Source organism: Urtica dioica, chromosome 11, assembly GCF_054948205.1.
Source record: "Urtica dioica subsp. dioica isolate 48M chromosome 11, U.dioica_male_clone48M_v1_H2, whole genome shotgun sequence".
NCBI lineage: Eukaryota > Viridiplantae > Streptophyta > Magnoliopsida > Rosales > Urticaceae > Urtica > Urtica dioica.
The window spans coordinates 22,890,279-22,916,206 of NC_142766.1; the positions used below are offsets into that span (position 1 = coordinate 22,890,279).

The 25,928-nt window shown below is 36.0% G+C and overlaps 3 protein-coding genes across 11 annotated transcripts; 2 read left to right on the plus strand and 1 right to left on the minus strand.

The window, feature by feature from the left end:
• Positions 1–3,332: 3,332 nt before the first annotated feature.
• Positions 3,333–11,005, plus strand: LOC149382576 (transcription regulator). Of its 4 annotated transcripts, none has more exons than XM_089601628.1 (11): positions 3,333–3,479; positions 3,564–3,619; positions 3,713–3,783; positions 3,917–3,966; positions 4,349–4,422; positions 4,546–4,608; positions 5,041–5,128; positions 5,546–5,608; positions 5,684–5,763; positions 5,837–5,908; positions 10,577–11,005. In XM_089601628.1, the coding sequence occupies exons 2-11, from the start codon at positions 3,588–3,590 to the stop codon at positions 10,656–10,658; spliced, it is 675 nt and encodes a 224-aa protein (XP_089457754.1). In that variant the 5' UTR covers positions 3,333–3,479; positions 3,564–3,587; the 3' UTR covers positions 10,659–11,005. The 4 variants fall into 4 exon arrangements, with proteins under 4 accessions (XP_089457754.1, XP_089457756.1, XP_089457753.1 ...); XM_089601630.1 differs by having other exon boundaries at positions 5,867–5,908; XM_089601627.1 differs by lacking the exon at positions 10,577–11,005 and adding an exon at positions 6,002–6,361.
• Positions 11,006–13,994: 2,989 nt separating this feature from the next.
• On the plus strand, positions 13,995–14,597 carry LOC149382577 (F-box/kelch-repeat protein At3g06240-like). The gene has a single exon (XM_089601512.1). It carries the CDS (start codon positions 13,995–13,997, stop codon positions 14,595–14,597), a length of 603 nt encoding a protein of 200 aa, XP_089457638.1.
• Positions 14,598–21,931: 7,334 nt separating this feature from the next.
• Positions 21,932–25,513, minus strand: LOC149382578 (zinc finger CCCH domain-containing protein 55-like). 6 transcript variants are annotated; one of them, XR_016293845.1, is made up of 9 exons: positions 25,200–25,513; positions 24,254–25,115; positions 23,992–24,171; positions 23,714–23,893; positions 23,533–23,627; positions 23,140–23,430; positions 22,796–22,922; positions 22,380–22,701; positions 21,932–22,258 (listed from the first exon to the last, which is right to left on the minus strand). XR_016293845.1 is itself a non-coding variant. In XM_089601638.1 (9 exons), the coding sequence occupies exons 1-7, from the start codon at positions 25,084–25,086 to the stop codon at positions 22,530–22,532; spliced, it is 1,878 nt and encodes a 625-aa protein (XP_089457764.1). In that variant the 5' UTR covers positions 25,087–25,512; the 3' UTR covers positions 21,932–22,258; positions 22,380–22,412; positions 22,527–22,529. The 6 variants fall into 6 exon arrangements, 1 of the variants encoding a protein (XP_089457764.1); XR_016293846.1 differs by having other exon boundaries at positions 22,380–22,441; positions 22,527–22,701; positions 24,254–25,513; XM_089601638.1 differs by having other exon boundaries at positions 22,380–22,412; positions 22,527–22,701; positions 24,254–25,512.
• Between the last annotated feature and the right edge of the window lie 415 nt (positions 25,514–25,928).

Sequence of the window (25,928 nt, forward strand, 5' to 3'; positions counted from 1 at the left end):
GTTTATATTTATTTCTATGTATTATCTGCTCGATAGCGTATTTTGACTTAAATAAAGTGCACTTTATATTGTTCACATTTGTTTTCCTAGAATAAGTTTGAGATTTAAAATTTTGTTTTCTTGTTCATTATTATTTTGATTTTTTATCTTTCATTTTTACTACATTTGTTCCTGTGTTTCACTCTTACATTTTTTTTGGTCCTGGATTTGGCCCTATCCTTATAAACGAGTGAGTGAATGAATGGATGAATAAATGTAACATAAGCCTCGTTTGGCCTTTGGTGATGTAGGCATTTATAAAAATAACAAAAGTACTCTAAAGTCTTGCAATAATAAATGCTGAAATAAAAGCGACATATGGTATCCTAGCAAAACCACACAAAAACGACATTAACATCGTAAAAATGGCATCAATTACTTATACTTTAAACATGATATGCATTCGTGCTATTTTTTATATTGTTCTCTTAAAAAAAATGTCTCATGTTTATATAAAAAAAATTACACAAAAAAACATCAATCTGAAAACAAATATGGTTAAGAGTATGGATGTTTATCACTAAAAAATTAGGGCATATGTGTCCATTTTCTCAACATATTACGAAGCAACAAGTTCTTCAAATTAATGAAAAAACATGCAAGCTAGTTATATGAAATATTCCTTAAAATAAAATTATATGAAAATATGTAATTGTAAACTTCAAAACCCATAATAATAGATAAATATTCCAAATAAATTATGTATATATTTTTTTGAAAAAAAATTTGTATATATATATATAGGTCGGTCCGACCCAAATTTGAAAAGGGTTGTGTCGGACCACGTTAAGAACTGATCTTAATAGTAGATTATTTTTCTTGATAATCTCGATTTTATCTTTGTCACATTTGCTCAAGATTACATCCCTCACTAAGAGTGGGAGTGGAAAGGTATTGGTTATATGTTAATTTTTTTTTAGTTTATTTTTATTTCGTTTTTATTTTCAGCAAAATTTATTTCAAGATATATTTTTTTTGTTAGGTTTAATTAAGTTTGTTTGTGAATCTTAAATTATGAAATTTCTATTATGAAGTTGATATCAAACATATATAAACACTCTCGGGATGATAGTCCAATCGAAGTTGCCTCATTATGGTGAAAAATCATGAATCCATTAGGTATATAGCTATATTTACAGTTTGACATTGCTAAATAGTCAATGTTTCGTAAATTTTAGGTAAATAGTCACTTCCATATATTTGCAGACGTAAATCATAGGTAAATAATCACTTTCATATATTAGGTCACGTCATCTTTATGGTTATTTAGCTAAAATTTACGAAACGTTGGCTATATATCAATCTCAAACGTTTTAGTTGGTTATTTACCTAATTTTTAAAAAAATCATGTGCAAGGACGGGACTGTCACACTCCATCTTGATTCATCGAAAAAGGTGATTTGGTTTTTAAGCGAACTATAGCATTATTCATTGATTATCTTCGATACCTCGAATATATTTCTTTCCTAAGCTATTAATTATCGATAATATCCCTAATTCTTTAATTCATTTATTTATTGACTCGTGGGATTTTAATCTTAATTATTCTCACCTCAATACTTAAAAAAAAAAAATTAAATCACATAATTAGTTCAAGCTCAAGAGTGATACCCAACCCAAAGCCCTCTAAAGGCACGACACTAGCATGACCCAGGTCCCAGCTACACAACTAGCACAAGTTAACAAATGTTGCAATGCAATAAAAAAAACTATCACTAAAAATATATATGACATCATTTGAAAGTCGTTATAATCATGATTTTATGTCACTTATTTAATGTCAATAAATAATAAATATATAAGTAACAGTATTTTACATGCAAATGTCACCAAATGTTTCTTATTTACACATTTTCATTATAATTTTTTTAATAAAATGTCAATGAAAATAAGATACGCTAACACTAAATTATAAAAGTCATTAATTAAGTGTGGGTAAAAGTCATTTTTCTTGTAGTGAGATCAGGAGCAGCGGAAGAGACTCTTAGGGATACGACGCGGAGCACCACGTGGCTCTTCGGCGAAGTCATCGTCGTCATCGGAGGTCTCGAATTTGGACGAGGAGTGAAAAAAAAAAACCAAATGAAATTGAATTTGCGGCTTTGTTTTCATGGTTATTGTGATTTGTGAGTTTGGCAGCTTAAGTTTATTTTTCATTTCATAGTCCTCTTTTACACAGTGAAAAAATACACACACAAAGAGGAAGTCATTTAGATCTTTTGAGTTGGTGGATGAGAAGGAAAAATGATACCTAATAGTTTTGATTATATCTTCAACTTCAATTTATTATCTATCTCTCATACTCTCTAATTGCTATAGGTTTACACGTTTCCATTGCTTATTTATGAAGCACATCACGTTTGATTAATATGAAAAGAAAAAAAAAAGAGTTGAAACAAGTAAAATGGAATACGTGAGGACACATTATAACATTCTTCATGAATAATAAATTGTGTATGTGATATGTAAACAAAATTCTAATGTGCTGATAAAAAAAAAAAGAAGCAAAATTCTAGTGTAAAAGAATGGTTACCAAGTGGTCAAGTGAAATTTGTTATTAAGCTCAAATTTATGGTAGATTTGTAGAAAAAAGTTTCTTTGTAGATAATTATGTCAACAAATTATGGTGATTGTTGATATATATATCAACAAACTGTACGGATTATTGATATTTATGTAAACAAATTATGTCATTTGTTGTCATTTATGTTAATAAATCGACAAACTTTTCAGTGTTGTCATTAGTTGACATATACATATCAACAAATCATGTCATTTGTTAACATTTATGTCAACAAATTAACAAACTTTTCAGTGTTATTATTTGTTGAGATATATATGTCAACAAACTGTGTCAATTGTTAGCATACATATGTCACCAAATCAACAGATTTTTCAGTGTTGTTATTTGTTGACATTTATATGTCAACAAATCATGTCAATTGTTGACATATATATGTCAAAAAATTGTCGAACAAACCAAGATTTTTATAAATAAAAAAAATAAAAAATATCGAGACTCAGAGAAAAAATTTAGAAAAAAAGTAAAGAAAAGAAAGGTAAAAGGTAAAATGGATAAAAAATATTTTCTCTCCTCCTTTTATTTTACTAGTATTTTTGTTCAAATTATAATTTGGGTGCAAAATGGGAATTGGGTTATGAAACGATAGTATATTAGTCATTTTCTCTTCTTTTTTCCGCAGTTTTACGGCCCAGAAGTTAAAGCCCGTAAGAAGGTGAAGGTTGACCAATGATACACAACCACCCACCAAAATCATTTTAGTTTCAAATTAGGAATATCCTCCTCTTACTACCCAAAAAAAAAAAAAAAAAGGAAAAAAAAAAAAGAAAAGAAAACCAGTATTCGAATTTTGGGGCCTCTCGGATCCGACAGAATCGATTCAATTTCCCGCAAACCCTAACCCCAATATCATCGATAGGTAATTCCATGTCTTCAATTTTGGCTCAATGCTGATAACTGGCTTGATCGAAACTCTAATTTCAGTTACTCGTCGATGTTTTAGGAACCCTCGGAGATCTGTCTCAGAATGAAGTTTTTAGAATACACGCCGTTGGACCGGTAATCTTCGTTGGATTTATATTATTTTCCTTAAAAAATTTTAATCGTGAACTGTTATCTTATTCTAATGTGTGATTTTTATTTTCATCATAGGATAAATATGTATCTAGGTCGTTTGAATCTCGGAGAACGTACCATCAAAGGTTGCCTTGAAGCTTACTCTTGTAAGTTGTCGTTTTAATGGGATTTTGCTTTATTTATCTTAAACATTTTTTGTTTGTTTGGTAGTTTGTAGTTTTATTTATTTATTGCCCTTTTAATGACAGTGCACGAAATGTAATTTTAATTTCTTATTAGGCAAACATACAGGAACTGATAAGAAGTTGTCGTTCAGTTTGGAAAACGAGGTAACACTGAGGCAAATTACTCGTTGTCTTATTATGTACTAATTTTTATCTTTGGACAGTTTATCATGTACTAATTTGGCCAACCTTTTATTTTGTTTAAGATAGAAGGGTCACCATTTTTTTTTTACATATATATTAATTTGAACTTTTTGGCTAATTGTTTATGAGTAGTAATGTAAGTTCCACATTTTGAAGTCAAGCCCTGTCAGATTGTTGAATTCAATTTAAATCCTCGAGTTCTTTATATTTTAATTTGATACTTGTCTGAATAATAAAGCACAAATATTCGTGACAATAGTTAGTTGTTTCAAATATGCTCAACAGATATGCTCTCTCTTTATTTATTTGTGCTTGTATATTGATTTATCGGTGATTCCTTCAGATCCTTGACCATCTTGGGAAATCTTGCGACACAGACTCTTCCTCACCTGCTGAACTTCTTTTGAGCAGATCAAGGTGGCTAATGTGAATTGGATAGAAATAAAAATAAAAAAATTTAAAGGCTAAAGTTTTTTTAATTTTAATTTTTATTTTTTATAATAAATTTCCCCTAACCGTGGTCCTTGATGTTTATTCCAGCCGAAAGACATTGGTGTACCTGATTTTGACACTCTCTCATATGTACCCGGATTATGACTTCAGGTCTGTAACTTTATATGTATAGCTCAATCTAAAAAGAAAAAAGAGTCAGCGAAAGAGGATCACGGGTAATGCCACTGTCAGCTTATTGGGCGACGTTGCAACCCACTTTGTGATCTTCTTTTGTGTTTTTATTTTTATTTTTACTGGGAGTGTTGTCAAGAGGTTTGACAGACAGTTTGGAAGCTGTCGCTCTAGGAGCTGAGAGTTCGAGTCTCTCCATTTCCCAAAGTTAGTTCTTGGTCATCTATATGCTTTTCTGTTTTTTTTTTTTTTTTTTTGGTTCTGGTCTGGTGATCGAAAAGGTTTGTGAGTGGGTGTGTGATAAGTTGTCGTGATTCCAAGTCCGGTTAGAAAGTGCATACGTGTTTGATTCTAATGATACATTGACTTGAGTTTCTGCTTTCTGGTTTGGAACTGTGTTTGCTCATCCAGTGCTATGAATGCGCATCAATTCTTCACTGAAGAATCCTGGGATGGGTTTAAGCAGATTTTTGATACGTACATGTTTGAGGCATCAAAGGTATGGACTAGAAACCTCATTTCTTCTACCTGAATATGCAGTCATTAAACCATCTTTCCTCTCAAATAGCAACTAAATAAACAGGAACTTACCAGTCTGTTATCAATTTTTTTTCCCTGTTTTGCTAATGAAGCATGTATAGTACTGATTGTAAACTTTCTCTTAATTCTCCAGAAAATATCTTTAACTGACATTTTTTTTTTGGGTTTCCTTTCGTCCTCCTTGGCAAACTTTTATCCATGGTAGAATTAGAATGGGACAAGATATTTGTGTTGAAATATTGAGATGGTAATTTCATAGGCTGTACCTGTCTATTTTTTTTTTTAATTATTGATGTGGTATAAGGGTTAGGCAGTCATAATTAGTTGATGATAGTGAGATTTTTTATTTTGCGTTATTTGGATAATCTACTTGCAGGAATGGGCCGAGACAAATGATGGTGGTTCATTGTTTGAGATGCTTTACAAAGCTCTCGACGAGGTAAGCTTACTATTTTCCAGAAAAAGGAAACCGATCCGTGACTGGAACAGAATTTGATTGTCCCTTACAACGCAGGTCGTGAAATTGGAAGACTGTGAAGTTTATTGCTACAGTCCAGATTCCGACGGAGACCCGTTCCTTGAAAGAGGGGCTATGTGAGTTACGCTGTACACGCTGTGGTCTTTGTATAATTTTGTATGTAAATCCGGTTCTTTTATTTTACTTCAGATGGTCGTTCAATTTCTTCTTCTACAACAGAAAACTCAAACGAGTCGTGAGTTTCCGTTTTTGCTGCTTAAGGTAGGTCAAAGTCAAACTAAACGTACCCAACCATTTTCCCATTACCGCAGTTGTTTGTAGGCCCACTTTTTTTTTATTCTCAATACATTGCAGTAACATGGTCGGTGATGGATTTCTCGTTGATGATCTATGCCACGAGGACGATGGAGAAATATTTGACGTGATGGACATGTAAAGACGGGGATGGTATTATATGAAGATGTTAAATATTGTATAATGTCAAGACACTCTCTCGTTGACGTCGGTTGTGTAGCTAAATGCAAATTCGTGTTAGTAATAGGCTCTTCTGGATTTTCTCTGCAGTAGTACATATGTTGTTCCTAGTCCGATGTAGATATAGGAATATGGTATGTGCATATAAACTCCTTTCTTCTTTTAGGACTCTAGGTTGTATGTCGTTTTCTTCATTTGATATGAATCTTAACCTCCTTCACACTTCTTTCTATATTTCTCCATTTGTCTCCACTTACAATTATGGCTTGTGTTTTCTGAATCATAATTGAAACTTCATTTCATTTTTCCTATTTTCTGTTACATGCTCTTTTTTCTTGGAAGATGAATTGAAACACGAGTGACTCGACCGGAGAGTGTGAGTTGTGCTCGCTTGTCCATAGATAATATCGGCAACAACTCTAAAGGCTCCTACTTTTCTCTTCGCTCTTGTTCACGACTGACCGGGTTGCAAACTCTATTAAGTGCTTTGACAGAAATACCCTCAAGATATCATCTTCCCTATTTGAGAAAATTACTGCCCAGAACCTACTTATGTCTACTCTTTGTAGGTCTGAAAATATCTGGTCTTTGTATCTATATTGGTCCATAACACTGATTATTAATCTATTATAATATTTATAATGGTTTGATGTAAATTAATGGCTTTTTAGAAACCCTACTAGTTAGAGGTCCAAGTTTTGAAATCTATACTATGTTTTGTCCATATTTTCACGTGAGAAAAAGACAAAATACCCTTTAATTGAAAAATCTCCAAATTTTCGAAATTTTTTTAACAATTTTTTATCTTCTGTAATTTTGTCAAAGTTTTTTTTTTTTTTTTTTTTCATTTAAAGTTTTCATGTACTTCTTTTAGGACATTTTCGAAGTTATTTTTTAGTCATTCTCAAAGTTTTTTTGGTATTTGGGACATTTGTTTAAAAAAATTTGGACATTTTAAAAAAAATATATATTTTTTCCGTAATAATGGTAGATTTCAAATTTGGACATTTCTCAAATCTATGTCAACAATGTTGACATCTATGTTTGCCCTTCACTATTAGATGTCAACATTGTTGACATAGATGTCAACATTGTTGAAATAGATGGTGTCATTTTGGGAAAAAATAGCTTTTTTGTAAAAAAACGAGAAAATATTATGAAATTGGTGGCAAATTAGGCAATTTCTCAACAATGTGGACTAGATGATGGCATTTTAAAATTGAGAAATTGTCCAATTTGTCACCAATTTCATAACATTTTCTCACTTTCCACCAAAAGACTAATTTGGCCCAAAATGCCACAATCTATGTCAACAATGTTGACATCTATTTTTGCCCTTCACTATTAGATGTCAACATTGTTGATATAGATGTCCCTTTTCTTAAATATGGACTAGATGATGTGCCGCTATATAGCAAGATTATGGGCTTCAGCTACACAGTCTGGCCCGATGATCACATGGCTAAGCGATTAGGCCATAAAGCGGGCTGAAACTGGGCTTGCGTTGTTTTTGGTCCAAAAATGAATTCGTGATGGTCCAAAATTAACAATTTTTTTGTTTATAGTAGACAACATTTTTTTTATAAATTATATAGTTAACAGTTGAAGTCTTCTGTTCCGTGATATTTTAATACATATTTATCTAATATAAAACGGGTAGTTTGATATTTGATTCAATAAATAATTTTAATATTGCTTTTTTTTTCAATTATAAAAATGTAACAAAATAAATCCCTGAAAGTATTTGAAATAAAAGAAGAAACATTAGATTACAGTCCAAGTAACGATAATTAATAAAATTACTTAAATACCCCTCTCTCAGTCGCGACTCGGAACTCACAAGAAATAGCAACCCAACTTTCTTTCATTCTTCTCATAACATGGTTCCTCAAGAAACTCTCGAAGGATCTTCTCTCTCTTGCGTTCGATTCTCTCTATCGGTACGTTTCTTTCTTCACCAATCTTTTTTTTCTTCTTTAATCGCTCTATAGTCTTCTGCCGTGCCGATCGAAATTGGCCTGACATTTGAGAAATTCCACGGCGGCAATAGTAGTAGTAGTTCTGTATTATTATTATTGTTTTGGTGACCGCGATGAAGGGATTTCTGGCGTTTTCAGCGGATTCGTTCATCAGTTTATCTTGAAGAAGAGAACCTGTGGCGACGGAGCCAGAAGGTCGGAATTCGGTTGCAAAGAGGAGCCAGACTTGCGGCGCCAGAAAATCTGCGTCGGCATCGGAGATCAGCGACTGTGTTGGTAGAAACGTATGTAGAATTAGGGAGGCAATGGAGGATCAAGTAGGTTCCTTTTTTATGTCTCATTACGGTGAGAACGCTCAGGAAATCGACGAGGATTTGCACAGCCGAGATATGATGCGGAGGATGTTAGCATCCAATGTTCTCATTTCAGGGATGCAAGGACTTGGTGCCGAGATCGGTGTGTCTTTGTTCTCAAGATCTTTCTTGCGGATTAGGTTTTTGTTTGTCTTAATAGAAAGCCAACGAAAAAATAATGAGTTCGTCGATTATTTTTGCTGTTTAAAAAATGAGTTTTTATAGAGTAGAGGGGAAATTTGGAAGAAATAAACAAGGTATGGGTGATTAGAAATTTGTTATAAAAACTGTTAGGATTGTGGTTCACTTTCAATGAGAAAGCTACATCCACTTTGTCGCTGCAAAACTATAAACCCAATTGGAGAGTTGTTTACAAGTACAAGTGTTTCTTGTTTTTAAGGTACAAAAAATACAACACATAGCATCCTTTATATATATACTAAGGAATTGTACAAAGTTACTCTCCCTAAACGATGTGGGACTTTTTTTCCAATTCCTCAAATTAGGCTCCACCACTAACAATCTCTCACTTGGAGACTAATCTCATCACGCGTCTTTATCCTGCAACGGCGACTCAACTCATCAGATGAGGAGTCCAACTGAGGTCGAGCACAACCTCAGTTTGTTATACGGCACAGACTTAGTAAACATGTCGGCGAGATTCTGACTCCCTGCGATCTTCTCAAGCACCAATATACCATCTTCCAATGCCGACCTGATGAAGTGGTATCTCAGCTGTATATATGCTTTGTTCTCGCATGATACACTGGATTTTTCGCCAACTGAATGACGCTCTGGCTGTCACTGTACAACACACTTCCATCATGGTCTTGATCCAGCTCACCCAGAAAAGTCTGTAGCCATATCATCTCCTTTGTGGCCTCGATGATGGCCACATACTCCGTCTCGCAGCTCGACAAAGCAACAATCTTCTGCAACCTCGACACTCAACAGATAGCCGTCCCTCCGAATGTGTAGATGTAACCGGACGTGCTCTTCATGCTGTCGACGTCGCCCCCATTGTCAGCATCGACGTAACCTTGGAGTCCTAGTTCGGACTTCCTGAATACCAACGCCGAACTTGAGCTGCTTCTCAGATATCGGAGGATCCACTTCACAGCCTCCCAGTGCTCTCTCCCTGGGTTACTCATAAACATGCTCACAACTCCCACTGCATGAGCAATGTCCGGCCTCGTGCACACCATTGCGTACATCAAACTTTCGATGGCCGAAGCATAGGGGATTTTGTCCTTGTACGCCAGGTCGTCCTCTGTTACTGGCGACTGTTGTTTGGATAATTTGAAGTGGCTGGCCAGCAGCGAGCTGACCGACCTCGCGTCCTCCATGTTGAAGCGTTGGAGCACCTTCTTTATGTACTCCTCATGTGAGAGCTCAATGCTCTCTCTCATCCTCTTGATCCTCATCCCGAGAATCTGCTTCGCGGCTCCTAGATCCTTCATCGCGAACTCTTCGGATAATCTATTCTTCAGCTCGTCGATCTCGTGTAGGTTGGCACCTGCAATCAGCATGTCGTCGTCGTAGAGCAGAAGAATCACATAAGAGTCTTCAAGTCTCTTAAAGTAGCAGCAGTGGTCGGCCTCACATCTGCCGAACTCAGCTCGCTTCATGAAGTTGTCAAACTTCTTGTACCACTGCCGTGGGGCTTGTTTCAGCCCGTAGAGACTCTTATGGAGCTTGCACACGAGCTCATCTCTTCCTTTCACCTCGAAGCCTTCGGGCTGCCTCATATAGATCTCTTCGTCAAGATCACCGTGAAGAAATGCCGTCTTCACATCCATATGTTGCAGATGCAGATTTTCCTTGGCAACCAATCCCAGCATGGTTCTGATCGTCACGAGCTTGACGACCGGAGAGAAGATTTCTGTGAAATCGATTCCCTCCTTCTGCTGGAAACCTTTCACCACCAGCCTCGCCTTGAACCGTTGGCTTCCATTGCTCTCCTCATTTATCCGGTACACCCACTTGTTGTGCAGTTCTTTCTTCCCAACTGGGAACTTCGCCAGCTCCCAAGTATGATTCGTGATCAATGAATCTATCTCGTCATTCATGGCGAGCTCCCACTTGGTAGAACAGAATTAATTATACTTCTCAATACATTGCAGTAACATGGTCGGTGATGGATTTCTCGTCGATGATCTATGCCACGAGGAAGATGGAGAAATATTTGACGTGATGGACATGTAAAGACGGGGATGGTATTATATGAAGATGTTAAATATTGTATAATGTCAAGACACTCTCTCGTTGACGTCGGTTGTGTAGCTAAATGCAAATTCGTGTTAGTAATAGGCTCTTCTGGATTTTCTCTGCAGTAGTACATATGTTGTTCCTAGTCCGATGTAGATATAGGAATATGGTATGTGCATATAAACTCCTCTCTTCTTTTAGGACTCTAGATTGTATGTCGTTTTCTTCATTTGATATGAATCTTAACCTCCTTCACACTTCTTTCTATATTTCTCCATTTGTCTCCACTTCCAATTATGGCTTGTGTTTTCTGAATCATAATTGAAACTTCATTTCATTTTTCCTATTTTCTGTTACATGCTCTTTTTTCTTGGAAGATGAATTGAAACACGAGTGACTCGACCGGAGAGTGTGAGTTGTGCTCGCTTGTCCATAGATAATATCGACAACAACTCTAAAGCCTACTTTTCTCTTCGCTCTTTTTCACGACTGACCGGGTTGCAAACTCTATTAAGTGCTTTGACAGAAATACCCTCAAGATATCATCTTCCCTATTTGAGAAAATTACTGCCCAGAACCATATCTTCAAGGATCCCTATCTTCAATCAAGAACTATTATAACAAATATTTTATAACATCAAGATCTATTTGATAAAAAAAGATTTATAACAAATTAAGCCACTTCAAACGTTGTTATTGTATTTTAGCCAACGTTTGAGAAATTTTTAAAAAATAGCCACTTTTATGAGTTGGCACTTAATCAATATTTACAAATGTTTGGTTTTTTTTTTTTTCACTAACAAGATTATCATTTAATATTCTGAGTAATTAAGGTGATGTTAATATGCCACGTTTGTTTCCTACTTTATAGATTAGATTCAGTGCTTACTCCTTATAGAAAACGATTTTGTTCATTATTCTCATATATTCTTCTTATTCTCATATATTCTTTTGAACATCACGCAAAAAAATAAAATAAAATAAAATAAAGGGCAATGTAGCAAAATAGTTAAAATTAAACTATGAATTTTGTTTTTAGCCTATGTTTCACAACTTTAAGGGAAATAGCCAACAAGTTTATGTGGCAATAATTAAAATCTGATTTGCCCTTATTTATTAACAAATTCGTAATTTTCTCTTTCCTACTTTTTTCATACACTTTTTTGACATAAAAACTTCAAAAAACCATATCTATCTCATATGAACTCGAAATTGAGTGATTCCAAATCCTACGGATTCGTGACGTCGAGATCTTCAAAAATAGATCCATTGTGTTTTATGAAAAATCATGTTTAATATCATAGATGTAGAAAAATCACGTTACTACCTTCAATATGGAAATAACTGGAAATTTTTGAAATTATAAAAAAAAATGGAAACGTAATTATGATGCATTAAACATAATTTTTCATCAAACACAATGGATCTATTTTTGAAGATCTCGATACCACGAATTTGTAGGATCTGAAATCACTCAATTTCGAGTTCGTATGAGAAATATACGAATTTTTGAAGTTTTGATGCAAAAAAAATTATTTGAAAAAAAACATGAGAGAGCAAGTGACGAATTTGTTAATAAATAAGGGCAAATCCGACCTTAATTATTGCCACATAAGCCATTTGGCTATATCCCTAAAAATTGTTAAACATAGGCTAGATCCAAAATCACATGTTTAAAGTAGCCTAGTTAGTTACAAATCTCTAAAATAAAATCCCACTGGATTTCCTTCATTTTTCTCGCTCGCGCTGTAGTTTCCAAATATTTCCTTCACTGTTCGTTATCAATCGATATATAATTTTCAACTATTTCTGATATCGTTAGTATGTTCAAGATCGTAAAAAACTGATTCCAAAAGCAATAATTTCCAATTATTATGTATTTAGTCGCCTACAATACGATACGAAATGGAATATCATCAGACTTTTTTTTTTTAACTACGTTCGCTCAAAAAATCAAAGTTGAAGATCTTAAAACTATTATTTTGAAAACACATATCTGTGTTTCGTTTTTTTAAATCGAACATCACTAAAAAAAATGCAGAAACCAATATCGATCTTCGTTGTCTTCTTCGTGAAAAATTTTGGGCGATTTTCAGAATTTTTATGAATGAAAATGGCAATGGATGGTTTTTTATTTTTTATTTTTATTGATGATTACAGATACAGTTACGTGTATGGTTTATTTCCTGATTTACGGAATTAATTACACAAAATTAATTGATCTTTTTTTTCCCTTGTTAATTAATACAGCCTATTTTTTCTGGTTGTTGAAGGGTAAAGCTGGTACAAAATGGTTTAAATTTGGGCGTGTAGCTATTTTTTTTAGGGAAAATAATACATTTATACCCTGTGTTTTAGTGAAATGTCGAGTTTAACCTTCGATTTTCAAAAATGCCGAGTTCACACCCTATGTTTAACTAAAATGATGAAATTATACCCTCTGTTTAACTAAAATGACGAAATTATACCCTGAAATAGACAACAGTGTCACAAATATTCTTTTCATTAACGTTGATTATAATATTTATAATATAAACACCAATTATCTTTATTCATTCGCGTCATATATGTAATTTATTTAAAAACTAAAAAATAAACAACAGTCTCTTAACCGTGAAGAACACAGAAAGAGGCAAATGGGTAAACATCGATAGTTGATAGTCATCAAAATCGCATATTCGAACAGAGAATCCAAGATTTAGAGTTACAATTCGAACACGGAATGAAGTCATTTCTTAGGCGGTATGAGTTTTATTATTTAATTTCAATTTAAGGCTATTTTTATTTCAAAATTGAGAATTTGAAAATTGAGATTTAGAGTTACAAGCTTGGTTTTAGATGGAACCCCACACCTTTAAGATCTCAAAGGTGTGGGGTTCCATCTAAAACCAAGTTTGGTAATTAGAGGAGTAACTCACAAGCTTTATAAAGAGCCCATAATCGTAATACCCAGTCGATGTGGGACTATCCTTGATACACCACCTCACGCGCACAGGCACAGGCACACATTGGCACAGACACTAGAAGCGTGAAATATAGGCCCGATCAGGTAACCCACAATCGAGAATGGGCCCCGCTCTGATACCATCTTAAATGGGGTTCCATGTAAAACCAAGCTTGTTAATTAGAAGAGTAACCCACCGCAACCACAAGCTTAAAGAGCCACATGATCATGATCGTAATACCAGTCGATTCATATCCAACCACCTCCGCCACCAATCAGAGACCTGCGAAATCTCCCTGACCCTGATGTCAACACTTCACGACAACAACGTGATGCTCTTCTTGGACCACCGTTAGAACGCGGTGGAGGTCGTGCATCAATCGATCGACATGAGATATTTCGCCGGAAAATTCTTGAGCCACGACGTGATTGGGTCCTGCGACGGCCTGGTGTGCCTCCGCCTGAATTGCCACCCGGTTCCGCCGCCGCTGGTGTGCCTCCAAAACCTTCGCGAAGCCATCGTGCTTTGGAATCCGGAGACCGGAGAAGGAAGAGACACCGCGGCCTCGCCGGTCTTGCCCTGCTCATTTTACTATCTCAGGAGAGCCGCGGACCAGGTCGTATACGGGTTCGGCTCAGACAACCAGAAGCCCCGAACCGATTACAAAGTGGTCAGGGTTTTGCCGACCAGTCCGACGGAGCTGAGCTTCGACGTGTTCAGTCGGAACAACGGTCGCTGGAGACGGCTCGACAAGGTCCTGAGCGGGTTCACCGTCTCCATCGAGAGCCCCAATCCCGCGCACCTCCACGGCCGGCTCTACTTCCTGATCCTAGCCGTCGAAACCGGACGCCAACGGTGCGTTCTGTTCGTCGATCTCCGCGACGACCGGTTCGGCGTCATCGACGGCCTAGTGCTCAAAGACCGTTCCCCGAGCGTAAACAACATCGCTTATCCCTTCCCGCCCCGCCTCGTGAAGTGGGAGGGAAACTAACACATCAGTTAGTCTTGGATCGGAACGGAAACACAATTGGCGACGCGCCATCGGCTTTTCTGCCCCGGCGGGGAATATTTATTGGTTATACCGTGGGGTTTCAAGGGATCGGGTTCTTGTGATAGAACATGAACCGCCTTCGGGGGGCAAGCTTGTGGTGTATGATTACGCGAGTAGTATCGGGCGTCCTCGTCGCCCACGAGAGATGTTGATCGTTTGGAAGGACGGAGATTTTGGGACGCCACACGATTATGTTCTGAGTTTGGTTTCGGTGTTTGCGGATCGGAGGGCGAGGTTGGAAGTGGCAGACTTGATTGCTACGTTTGGCAACTATATCGGTTTCACCAAGGAATTCTTTGGAATCGAATATTGACACAAACTCATTTTTTCTCTTTATTTATATGTGGTGCAAATCTTGAGAAGCTCAAGCCAATTTTTAATACCTTATTAAGTTTGGTTAAATTTAATCATGACACTCGGTTTTTTTTTTTTTTTTTTTTTTTTTTTTCAGGTATCGCTTTTGGTATTGTTTGACAATAATACATGAGAAGCTATGTTGATTTTTTGTGAAAATTTATTACTAAAACGTTGAATTACGCCATGTCAATATTTTACTTTTTAAGGAAAACATTGTCAATGTTATTAATGGTGTGATATATAATTCACATTTTCTCCTTCAGATTTGCGTCAATTTTTTTTTCTTATTTGTTATAATTCATTGAAAATCAGTATATCAACGAGTAATTTCATATTTTGCAAGACGAAATTGTATTTCCGTCATGCAAAGCACAACTAACTTCAAATTTTGTGCACAATAAAATTGTAAGGTTTGTATTTGATTACGAATTGAACAGAGAAATCCTTGATCAGAAATTTCCGCTTGAAGCTCAATCGGACATGAATTTTTGTTTCCTTGTTTTGGCTCAAACGGGCATACAGGTTATGTGTCCTTGCGTTGCATTTGAGCACGATTAGATTAGACGGTGACTAATGTTTTTTTTTTTAACTGATAATGATACTCAATTACCATTAAAATCATTTGTATAAATTTTTAATAAAGATATTTTGACATGTACTCTATTTTTTAGAGTTTTCTGAGTAGTATTGGGTTAATGACCTTGAGCAAGTTTAAGAACAATAAGTAACACTAGAACACGGATGTTAGTTTAAGAGGCTATGTTTGAAATTCATATTTTGCGATGAAACATAAAATCCGTTTCGTCCGCACCTTATTACTCCCGAAAAGTGTTCGAAATAGCCGGATCTTCTTCGAAATCGCACGTCAAGTTTCGAAGAAAAAAAAAAACACTTGAAAAACAAATAAAAACTACAAAAGTATCACTAAAGGAGGCCACGACAAGGCATACGGTTTAAAATAACTTCGACTCTGATCGTAGGAATTTACATTTATCATTTTGACTCGACTTTGTAAGAATTAAACAAAATAAAAATACCTAAACAAGTATCATGAATTTAATTATTTTTTAACCCGAACACTTCATCGGAGAACGACAACCCTCCAGAGTTTATTTTCCTAGAGGAAAAATAAGCGAAAGAGTGATTTGACTTCATACATAACACTTCTATTAATCATCCTTTACATGGTCATTCCTCACACTTCTATTTTTTTTCCCTACAGATATTTGAGATAGGAGTTTACTCAAACGATTCCCTTTCCCCTAAACTTGTATTACATCGAAACCATTACTGAAATAAAAAACAAAAAAAATACATCGAAAGTCCTAGTTTCTACGTCATTAAGCCAAAGCAAGCAAAATTAAAGATGAGACTAAGAATGTCTGTGATTGATCATTCTTTTCAATCCTCAGATTGATGAGCCAACAATGTATTGTTGTACTCTTCTCTGAGGACGTTATACTTGTCACAAAAGGCCTTGCAAACTCTTATTCTTTTCTCCGAATTAGCATTTCCCTTCTTCTTCTTCTTCTCTTCCAAACGAACCTTTGCAGACTCAACTTGTCTTTTGAGCTCTTCAATTCTTGATGTCTTCTCTTCATACTCTTCTTGTAGCTCTCTCAATTCTTCTGCTGATGACTTTCCAACTGAATCGTTTTTTTTTTTTTTTTTTAAGTTTAGTACAATATGGCGTGATTAAGCGAATGCGCAGCAGATAAATCAACATTTATAATAGAAGAATAAACATGCATGATATATCAGAACCTGCGAAGATATCAAGATCATCATCCCAAGAGCTGTTTCCCTCCATGATATGGTGATCACTGAAAAAGAAAAATAAAATAGAAAGATAAATTACAGTGGAGCTTTTGAGTTTGGGTTTATGAGAAATTATTGTATACAATTTGCAAGTGTCACACAATTACTTTCAGTTGCACTTGTACTGTTTAGTTTGGTAACAATTAAGTCTTAAGGACTATAACATTAATACCTCTCCTTGAATTTTGAGAATTTGTCAACTGAATTCTGATTATCTTCAGAATTCATTTCCCATCACCATTGATTCATTCACAATCACATATTATATATTTTTTTAATGACCATCAGCGTAATAGTTATGACGTAACCTTTTTTTCTGTCATAGATATATGTATATATGCGTAGCAATAACAGTCATAGAAATATGGGATTTCGGAAATTATTTAATGGTGCAAAAGAGGGACAAATTAAATCGAACAAATCTAAATTCTAAACAATTGAGGAGCTTATTACATGTTGAGTGTAACAAAGCGATATCTTCGATAAATCCGCAATAGATCAAACTTGAAAAGTCGATAAAATAATATCAAGAACTACCAAGAAAACCACAACTTCTTATCATCTCCTTCGTCGTCTACAATCTTGGGTTTTCTTTCATTTTTTTTCCCGTTGACTCGACTCGTTTGTTTAAAAAGAGTTTTGAGCATCGAAAATAAATTCATTTTCATATCAACACCCGAATCTTTTTTTCTTTTATCTTTTTTATATGAAAAGTTGAGAGGATTGTATATAGTTCCAAATTCCAAACAGTGTGAAAAAAAATAATAATAATATATCCTTAGCAAGCACATGCAAATTAGCAATGGCCAAAAGACATTTCACTTTTTGAGTCAACACTGAAAGTAAATAAACAAACAAACAACATAAAATACATTGAGAATCGTCGTACCTTTTTGGCCTTGTGATAATATTCTTCAAGCGAAAGAGTAGTGAGTCTGGTCTCTAGGTTTTTCACCTTCTTGTTCTCTCGCTGTAAGATTTTATGTAAGAACTGTATATAATCAGCCCCAAAATCAAACCCTTATATAACCAAAGACTCAAGTAACACATGACGTGACGTGGCACGTGACCCAATTGACCCATGACAAACACACACGTTTGTTTCGTTTATTTGATAATTATATATCACCGCACATAATCAGATTTTTTTAATAAAAAAATTGGATTTGACCAACTTTACTTTTTAATTCGGTGAAAATTTATGCCCCTAAAAAGCCAATACATAAATTCAAATAATTAATGAGAGGCGTGAATATGAACCAAATTATAAAATGGGCATGAAGGCCTATCAATATATATTAAATTGGACATAAAATGAACATGATAGCCAACGGTGGACATTTATGCCCCCACTTTTATTTGTTACTGACCAACATATCTTAATTCAACGTTTTTATATACAAATACAAGTGTGAGGTATGAATATGAAGTATGAACAAAATATAAATGGGCAACAAATAGAGTGTCTTTCTTATACTTTTTTTTTTTAAAGTACAATGCTATTGCCTGAAGTGTTTTTTTTTTTTTTGGCTTTGATTACAATGACGTATAGTGAATTAATATTATTTAAGATGTAATAAATTAGTATGTTTTTTCAAAATAAGGTTATAGGAATGATGAGGATGAAATGTAATAATTTAATCGGCCAGGTCGGAATTTATAATTTAGATTTTAGAGCATCTTTCTATTGATGTGTAACAAAATCAGCGTCACAGGTTTTTAGTACATAGATCTCGTGGGTCCTACACGTGAAAATACTCTTCTTAATTAGTCCCTATCAGAATTATTCACCAAAAAAAAATTAAAAAAATATGTCTCTTCTTCTATCACTGGAATCAGAATATATATTGCTTGCGTGGTCTCTGCAACAGGAATCCCCAATCCAATCCGATCAAAGCTGATTTCTCACTTCATTCCTCTATTTCGCTTCGCACCAAAAAAAGAAACAGTTTTGATTCTCCTACAGAATGGTTAATTCAATATCATGCACTGTGGGATATTATTGAAAAAAAAAAAAAAAACTCGCATGCTTTTTTCGGAATTACATAGGCCCAAAAGGTATACGGTGACAATCATGATTGACAACCCTTTTTTTGGTGTTAAGCAAAAAGAAAAAAGTGAAGAGAGCGTTTTATTTTCTCTGTCTCAATCAGTTCTCTCATGAACCTATAGAGAGACTCTATTATAACATGTATATATGTACCCACCAACGAATATAATGGACCATCAAATTTCCTATTTCCCTTGATGATTAGTCTATCCTTCATTAGTATTTGCAACCTCAAATGAATATATATCATGTCATTCTGTCAAAACCAGCCTATAATTGCTTGGCTGGTGGGGTTATCTGCTGATTTTGTTGCTCATATATATATATGTACATGTGTCCTTGAATTTTATGATTTTTGATAAATTGACCCCAATTTATATACGCCAAAAAAATTGATCATCATAAGAAACTTGACATGGGTTTATTGCATTTTTATCTAATTTCTCTCGAGTTTTTTTTACGGAATGTCAAATGTGCAACTTTCATCGCTTTGTTTTTCAGGATAAAAATGATCTAATTCAAAATAATTACCAAATCATTTTTTTTTTAACAAAATCTCATGTGTGACTCGCATGCTCTATTTTTCAAAGTTGAAACTTGTGTATAGAAGATTAGACAATGATTTTACACATGAACCAACTATTTTATTTTTAAATTACGGTCGAAAAGGAGGCGCACCTGAGATTCTATATAAAAAAAATGAAGTTTTGGCAAAAATGGGACATGAGTCAAGTTTTTCAAAATTCAGGGATTGCATATGCAATTTAAACTATATCCAATAGACAAGAAATGTATAGTTTTTTTACTTTCTTTCTGGAACAATAGAAATATAGTTTATATGGTGAACAACTCTTAGCACTATTATCATAACAGTGCTGATATGTGATTTCATGTATTCATGTGACCATGAATAATCACAGGTTTTTTTTTTTTTTTTTTTTAAATGGTCACAGGTTCATTACTAATAATTACTCCTCTGAGTCTGACTCTTTCTCATTGTAGTTTGTGAGAAGTGAGAACATAGAAGATAACTCGCCGATTATTCCAATTATGCACAATAAGCTAAATCAATATCATGAACTGAGTTATGAATATTCATCAATTGCACTTTTTAGTTTTAAGTTTTAACATCAAAAGAAGCCTACGCAATTTAATTGATTCCAGGTGACTTTTATAGACTTATTACTTATCATAATGTTTGAGTGAACATACAATGACATTTTTGAACTCTAGTGATCTAATAAGAAATGAAATAATGATATGCTAATATTAAAACTGAAATGTGGACATAGGACACATCATAGATACCCTTTCTAGTAATAAGATTTGGACACTTTCGGCCTTTAATTGTCACCCCGTAACAATATTACACAATTGCACTTGTCATATACATGAAATTGCAATCTTTTTGTCATCTTTTGCTTGCAGTTTTGTTTTGTTATATTTACACACACATATAAATAAATCTGTACTCGTAGGTCCTATTATTAAGAATTTATTCTTACTTGCTTGATGGAACAAAGGAGTGATGATTCAACTCTTGAAACGCATTATCTTTTTCCCCACAAAAAGCTGTCCAAAACTACTAGCTTGAACTGATGATACATTATTTTTATGTTTGCATGCATGTGTTAGGCCATTTTCATGATGCCAAAGAAAAAAAAGTACTTTAATCATTCACAATTCACAAAGAAATCTTTCTTCATGTGTGGTAGAAATAGAATCACACAAAGCTGTACATAATAATATTATGACACACAGAAATCTATTTATTAAAATATATTAATCTTTATCATAAAATGTGTCAGCGAAAAGGACGCAGTGATTATTGATTTAAGTAGTAGTTGGGAATCATAACGCCTTGGTTTTGTTTTCTTTAGACTCAAATTTTCATCTTCATCTTTCGATTTCCCCATTTCGACTACATACATAGACAAATTAACTTGCTTTTAAAAAAAAAAATTAAAAAAATTGGGAAATCAACTTTTAAAAGTAACATTATTTTCCCATCAAATGTGTTTCCTCTTGTTTTTTAGTGGCTGAAATGCTGGGCAACTGTAACCCATTTCGGACGTGGGTTTTATTTTTCTAAATCTTTATTTCCCTCTTAAAGGACTAACAACAAGATTTATAGCATACAAATGTACTTATATACTCAAGTGAATCAGAAGTACCCAAAAAGTTTTTTTCTTTTTTCTTCCCTCATATTGGATTCCAAAAGATGTTCAAATTATTATTCACCCAATAGTTGGCTAATGAGCCACTTTAACAGAAGCACATGTAGGGAGGGAGGGATATATATCAAATCATATAATATTAGTTCTAAAAAAATCTATAAAAAATAAAATAAAAATAAAAACTTTAAAAATCTTTATAAAATAAATAAATAAAAAAAGGCTCTAGGTTCTATAAATTGAGAAACAAACATTTGAATAAGGTGAAAGGGAAAGGAGTGTGATAAGTTGATAAACCTTTTGATACAAATGTCAGCACCCATGTGACAAAGAGTTGGCTCTACCCTCACATGTGGGCCTATCAAACAATATGTGACAAAAGACACCCCTAAAGTGAACTTTGATAACCACCAACTGAAATCCCCTTTTTACCCCTCTCCCCATATATTATATTCATATCGCTGTGTCACCATGTGCTAATGGAGAGCACAGTAACAAAGGAACAATCAAAGACCCCTCCTGACAAGGATCTTTCAATTAATTTTATATAGAACAAAAAAAAAATGAAATTATTCAAAGGAAAGAAAGTTAAAAAATAAAATAAAAAATAAAAAAGCCATTTCTTTATCCTAGGTATTTCTTTGGTATCATCCACTGAGGATTCATTCCTCTTTCTTTCTACTGATCAAGTAAAACATGTATGTATGAACAGTCGTCTGCTTTTTATGTTACAAAGACTAACATCCTTTTGTTAAGGTATAGTCAAAAGAAAGAAGAAGAAAGAAGAAAAAAAAAAAAAAGGCAAAAGATGTGTTTGTTTGTTGTGTGTATTGTAAAAATAATTCAAATGTGAACACAATACACACTAAACTATATAACTAGCAACTAGTCTTTGTATTGTATGTGGTCCAAACAAACTCACAAAACACAAACCTATTACATAATAGAGTAGATAAACAAAATAAAATCAAAAAGCATATTGATGTTCAAATCCTGTCCCTTCTCTCTTATGATGATGTATGGAATATGTATTTTTTTTCTTGGTGTTAGCAGTATTGTATAGACGATAGATAGATAATGCTGTTGTAGTAGTAGTAGAGCTTGAAGATCTCTTCTCTATTTGGATCTACTCTCTTTCATGTTGCTATGGTTCAGCTATACACCTAGTGTTGTTTTACTTCCTTTCTCTATGCTTCTACTTTCTGCATAATTAAAAAAAAAAAAAAAAAAAAAAAAAAAAAAAAAAAAAAAAAAACTGGTTATTGTCTGCAGATTTCATGATATCTATAAAATAAAAATAAAAATAAATGATTGAGGTCTTACCTAGAAAGTTAATCCTTGCTATCCATGCCCACCCTTAACGATTATTTTTAAAAGAAAAGAACCTAAGTCAAACATGTATCTTAATAAAAGGAAAAAAGAACAGCCTCTTTTGCCTACTCGGTATTTCAATATTAAAAAAAGGGTTACCGATCAGAATCCGGCGGAAGAGCCGGGTAACTGTAAGTTGGGTCCGTTAGGAGTCACGGTGGCCGCGGCGGCGCTGCTTTCGTTTCCGACTTCCTCCGCTGCAGACTCCGAGCGAAGCTCGCCAGAAGATTTCGTCGGAGAAGCAAAGAGGTTCTCGGGGAGCGACTGTTCCATACTGTTCACAGGATCGACAAACAAATAAATATCCATCGTATGAATATTCGGCCACACGTTTTCTTTCGAATATTCGTATCGAGAAACTCCGTTACCTCTTGTGAAGGTCGAGATCCTCTTTGCCATTGCCATCGCAATCGCCACTGCCATTGTCGTCGATGTGATGCTGATTCTGCTGCATCGAAACCGCGGGAGGCAAAGTGATCGTGACCTCATCGTGACCTGAAGACAAACGCGATTCATTCAACAACATGAGACCCTTTTTTTTTCTTTCCCCAGGTTAGACCCGACTAGTTTCACGAGGCTCTGGCGTTATTATCGGTCGAGAGCCTAACCCAGTTGCCCCAAGTTGCTAACTTTGGACCATACAACACTAGACCAACCCGTTGGGGCTCGAATACACCATTGTCATTATCAATATGGGATCGAAAGAGCAAACCTTCCGAGAGATCTTGTATGATGGGGTCGAAATGAGAGGGAGAGAAGGAAGATTGGTGTTGGTGTTGGTGGTGGGGCGAGAGAATGGAAGCGCCGAGGGAGAGACTCCGGTGGTGGTGTAGCCTGTGGTGGTGGTGTTCGCTCTTACTGTGGAAATCGGGGAGCTGGAGATTCATGATCCTCCTTCCTTGGAGCTCGATCGCCTGTTGAAGCTCCGCTTGCTCCAACTTCCTTCTCAACATCATCTCTTGTCCCGCACCGTAAAACATCCTTCCTCCTCCTCCTCCTCCTCCTACAAATCCAAAAAAAAAAAAAAAAAAAAGATATCAACTTTAATCGTCCTATTATTCGCTTCCCGTGCCCGCCACGTCATCGTTTCTCGTTACACACTTACCGGCGGGGAAGTCGTAGGCGTCGCGAGACTCGGAAGGGCTCGAGCACGACGAGAACTCTCCTCTCTCCAGCTGATGTTGATGCTGTTGCTGTCTCCTGATTTCGAGAAAACAAGACACAATGAGAGAATGAATTTGAATGTGAATGTGAATGCGAATGAGAGAGCGTGAGCGTGTTCATACTTGTCGAGGACTTTTCCTTTCTCCTTGTAGGGCTTGACGAGGACGCGGGAATCGCAGATGAAGTGAGGGTTGCCTTTGGAGAGGATGAAGCGAACGGTCTCGGGGTGAACGAAAGTCACGAACCCGAACATTCGCTTCTGCTGGTACGGAATCCTCACATCTTGGACCGGCCCAAACTTGCTTTTAAAATCAAAAACACATTCACACATTGTCACAATCACACACAAAGTCAAATCAAAATGCAATAGAAAGAAAGAGAGAGAGAGAAAGAGAGTTACTTGAAATACTCGGAGACGTCCTCGTCCTTGAACGTGCTCTCGGCCGGGAACGTCAAGTAGATCTGCCTCGACGCCGAGTTCATCTTCTCGGCCATCGACAAGAACTCGCTCCTCTCCGATCTGCTGCACCGCCCGAACTTGTAAATCTCCTCTCCCATCATCATCGCCGCGGCGGCTCTACTACACGACAAACACAATGCTCAGTCAGACACATGAATATCTATAGGAGCCTAAATGTGTGTGTATATATATATATATATACCTTTGTGGATCATGTTGTTGTTGTTGTTGTTGTTGGAGGATCAAGTTCATGTACTTGTTGTAGACGGAGGGCGAAAGGGACATTAGGCGCTGCTGCTGGGCGGCGGCGGCGGCGGCGGCTTTGAGCCTGAAGAGCTCGTCGTGCTGGTCGGCCTCGGCTTGCTCGGCGGCTCCGAAGCAGCCGCCATGGACGAACTTGCAGGAGCTTCCGTTCTTGCAGAACCCTCTGGCGAAGTAGAGGCAGGGCTTGAACCCGGCGCCGAATTCCTCCGAGGCGTCGCTGGCCGAGAAGCTTCTCCGGTGGAAGTGTCCGGCGTCGCCGCCGTTGGAGTGGTGGTGGGGGAACAGCTCCGGATCTTCGCTGAGGAACGAGAGGTAGTCGCTGAGGTGGCCGTCGTCGATGAGCTCCGAGCTCTCCGCCATTAAAGGGTGGGACTTTGGGCTGTTCGCGGCGGCGGCGGCATTGTTGGAGAGCCCGGAGAGAGGCCACGTGTGCGTCGACGGGGAGGAGGGGGAGGGGAAGCCGTTGGGGACGATGACACGTGGCGAGGATTGGGAGGAGGAGAAGGGGTTTCCGGCGGCGGAGGGGCGTTGGATGGGGTTGAGAGTGGACGGAGAGGACGGCGTGGACGAGTTGTTCGACGAAAGTCCCAAGTGGATTCTCGCCCTAATGACCATGGAGTGGAGAAGATTTTCGGGTCCGAAGGCCAATCGCATGAGATCGTTCTCGGCGAGGTCTTGGATGAGAATGTAGCCCATGATCTTCTTCGCGTTGTCTGGGTCTATGCTCTTCACCTTCGTGAATATCAGACTCGAAGCTTCGTATGAATCCATGGCCGCTTCTTCTTCACTGCGACTCTCCACTGAAACGGAGAGCGAGAGAGTGAGAGAGAGAGAAGAAAAAAAAATAGCAAGAATAATGGTGGTTTCTTTGCTTATGGGTTTACGGGTTTCTTTTTTCTTGTTCTAGTACTTTTCTTCCTTGTTCTTCGTCGTCGAAAACGGAATTAGTTTCAGTAGGGTTTTCGGGTGTCAAAGAAAAAAAAAAACAAAAAAAGAAACGAAAAAAAAAGCTCTATTTCTCTGTGTGTCTCGCTCTTAAGTCTCTCTCTCTCTCTCTCTCTCTGCGATCTCTCTCTCTCTCTCTCTGCGATCTCTCTCTCTCTTTGGAGGAGTGAGAGAGTGGTAGATTTCAGATCTACTTCAAAGAGAGTAATTGTCAACACCACTAATGTGGTCGTATTCTCCTAAATACCTATATATACCGTATAATTATACTCCTATCCTATGTATACAACTTTAATACACGCTCATTGTCTCTTTCCTTATTATCTCTCTTTTTGAAGTTTAATTATGGAAACAAAAACACTAATATGAATGCGTGGACCCCACTCTCCGCTGGCCCACATCTTTAATTTTTAATATGCGGATTATTATTTTTATTTTTTTAAGAATATACTGATAAGTTACCGAGGAAATTTATTTTACCAATATCTAGTTTTATATGACAAATTCTATTAGTAGACTCACTAATGTAACAAATTTAAATTTAGATTCAACAATTTTCAAAGGTACAAAAATTAATCAAGTTTTGGTATTTGGAACAAATACTCGATGAATTACCTATTCTATTTTCACATTTACAAGTATATTTTTACTCTCTTTTATTTCGTTTT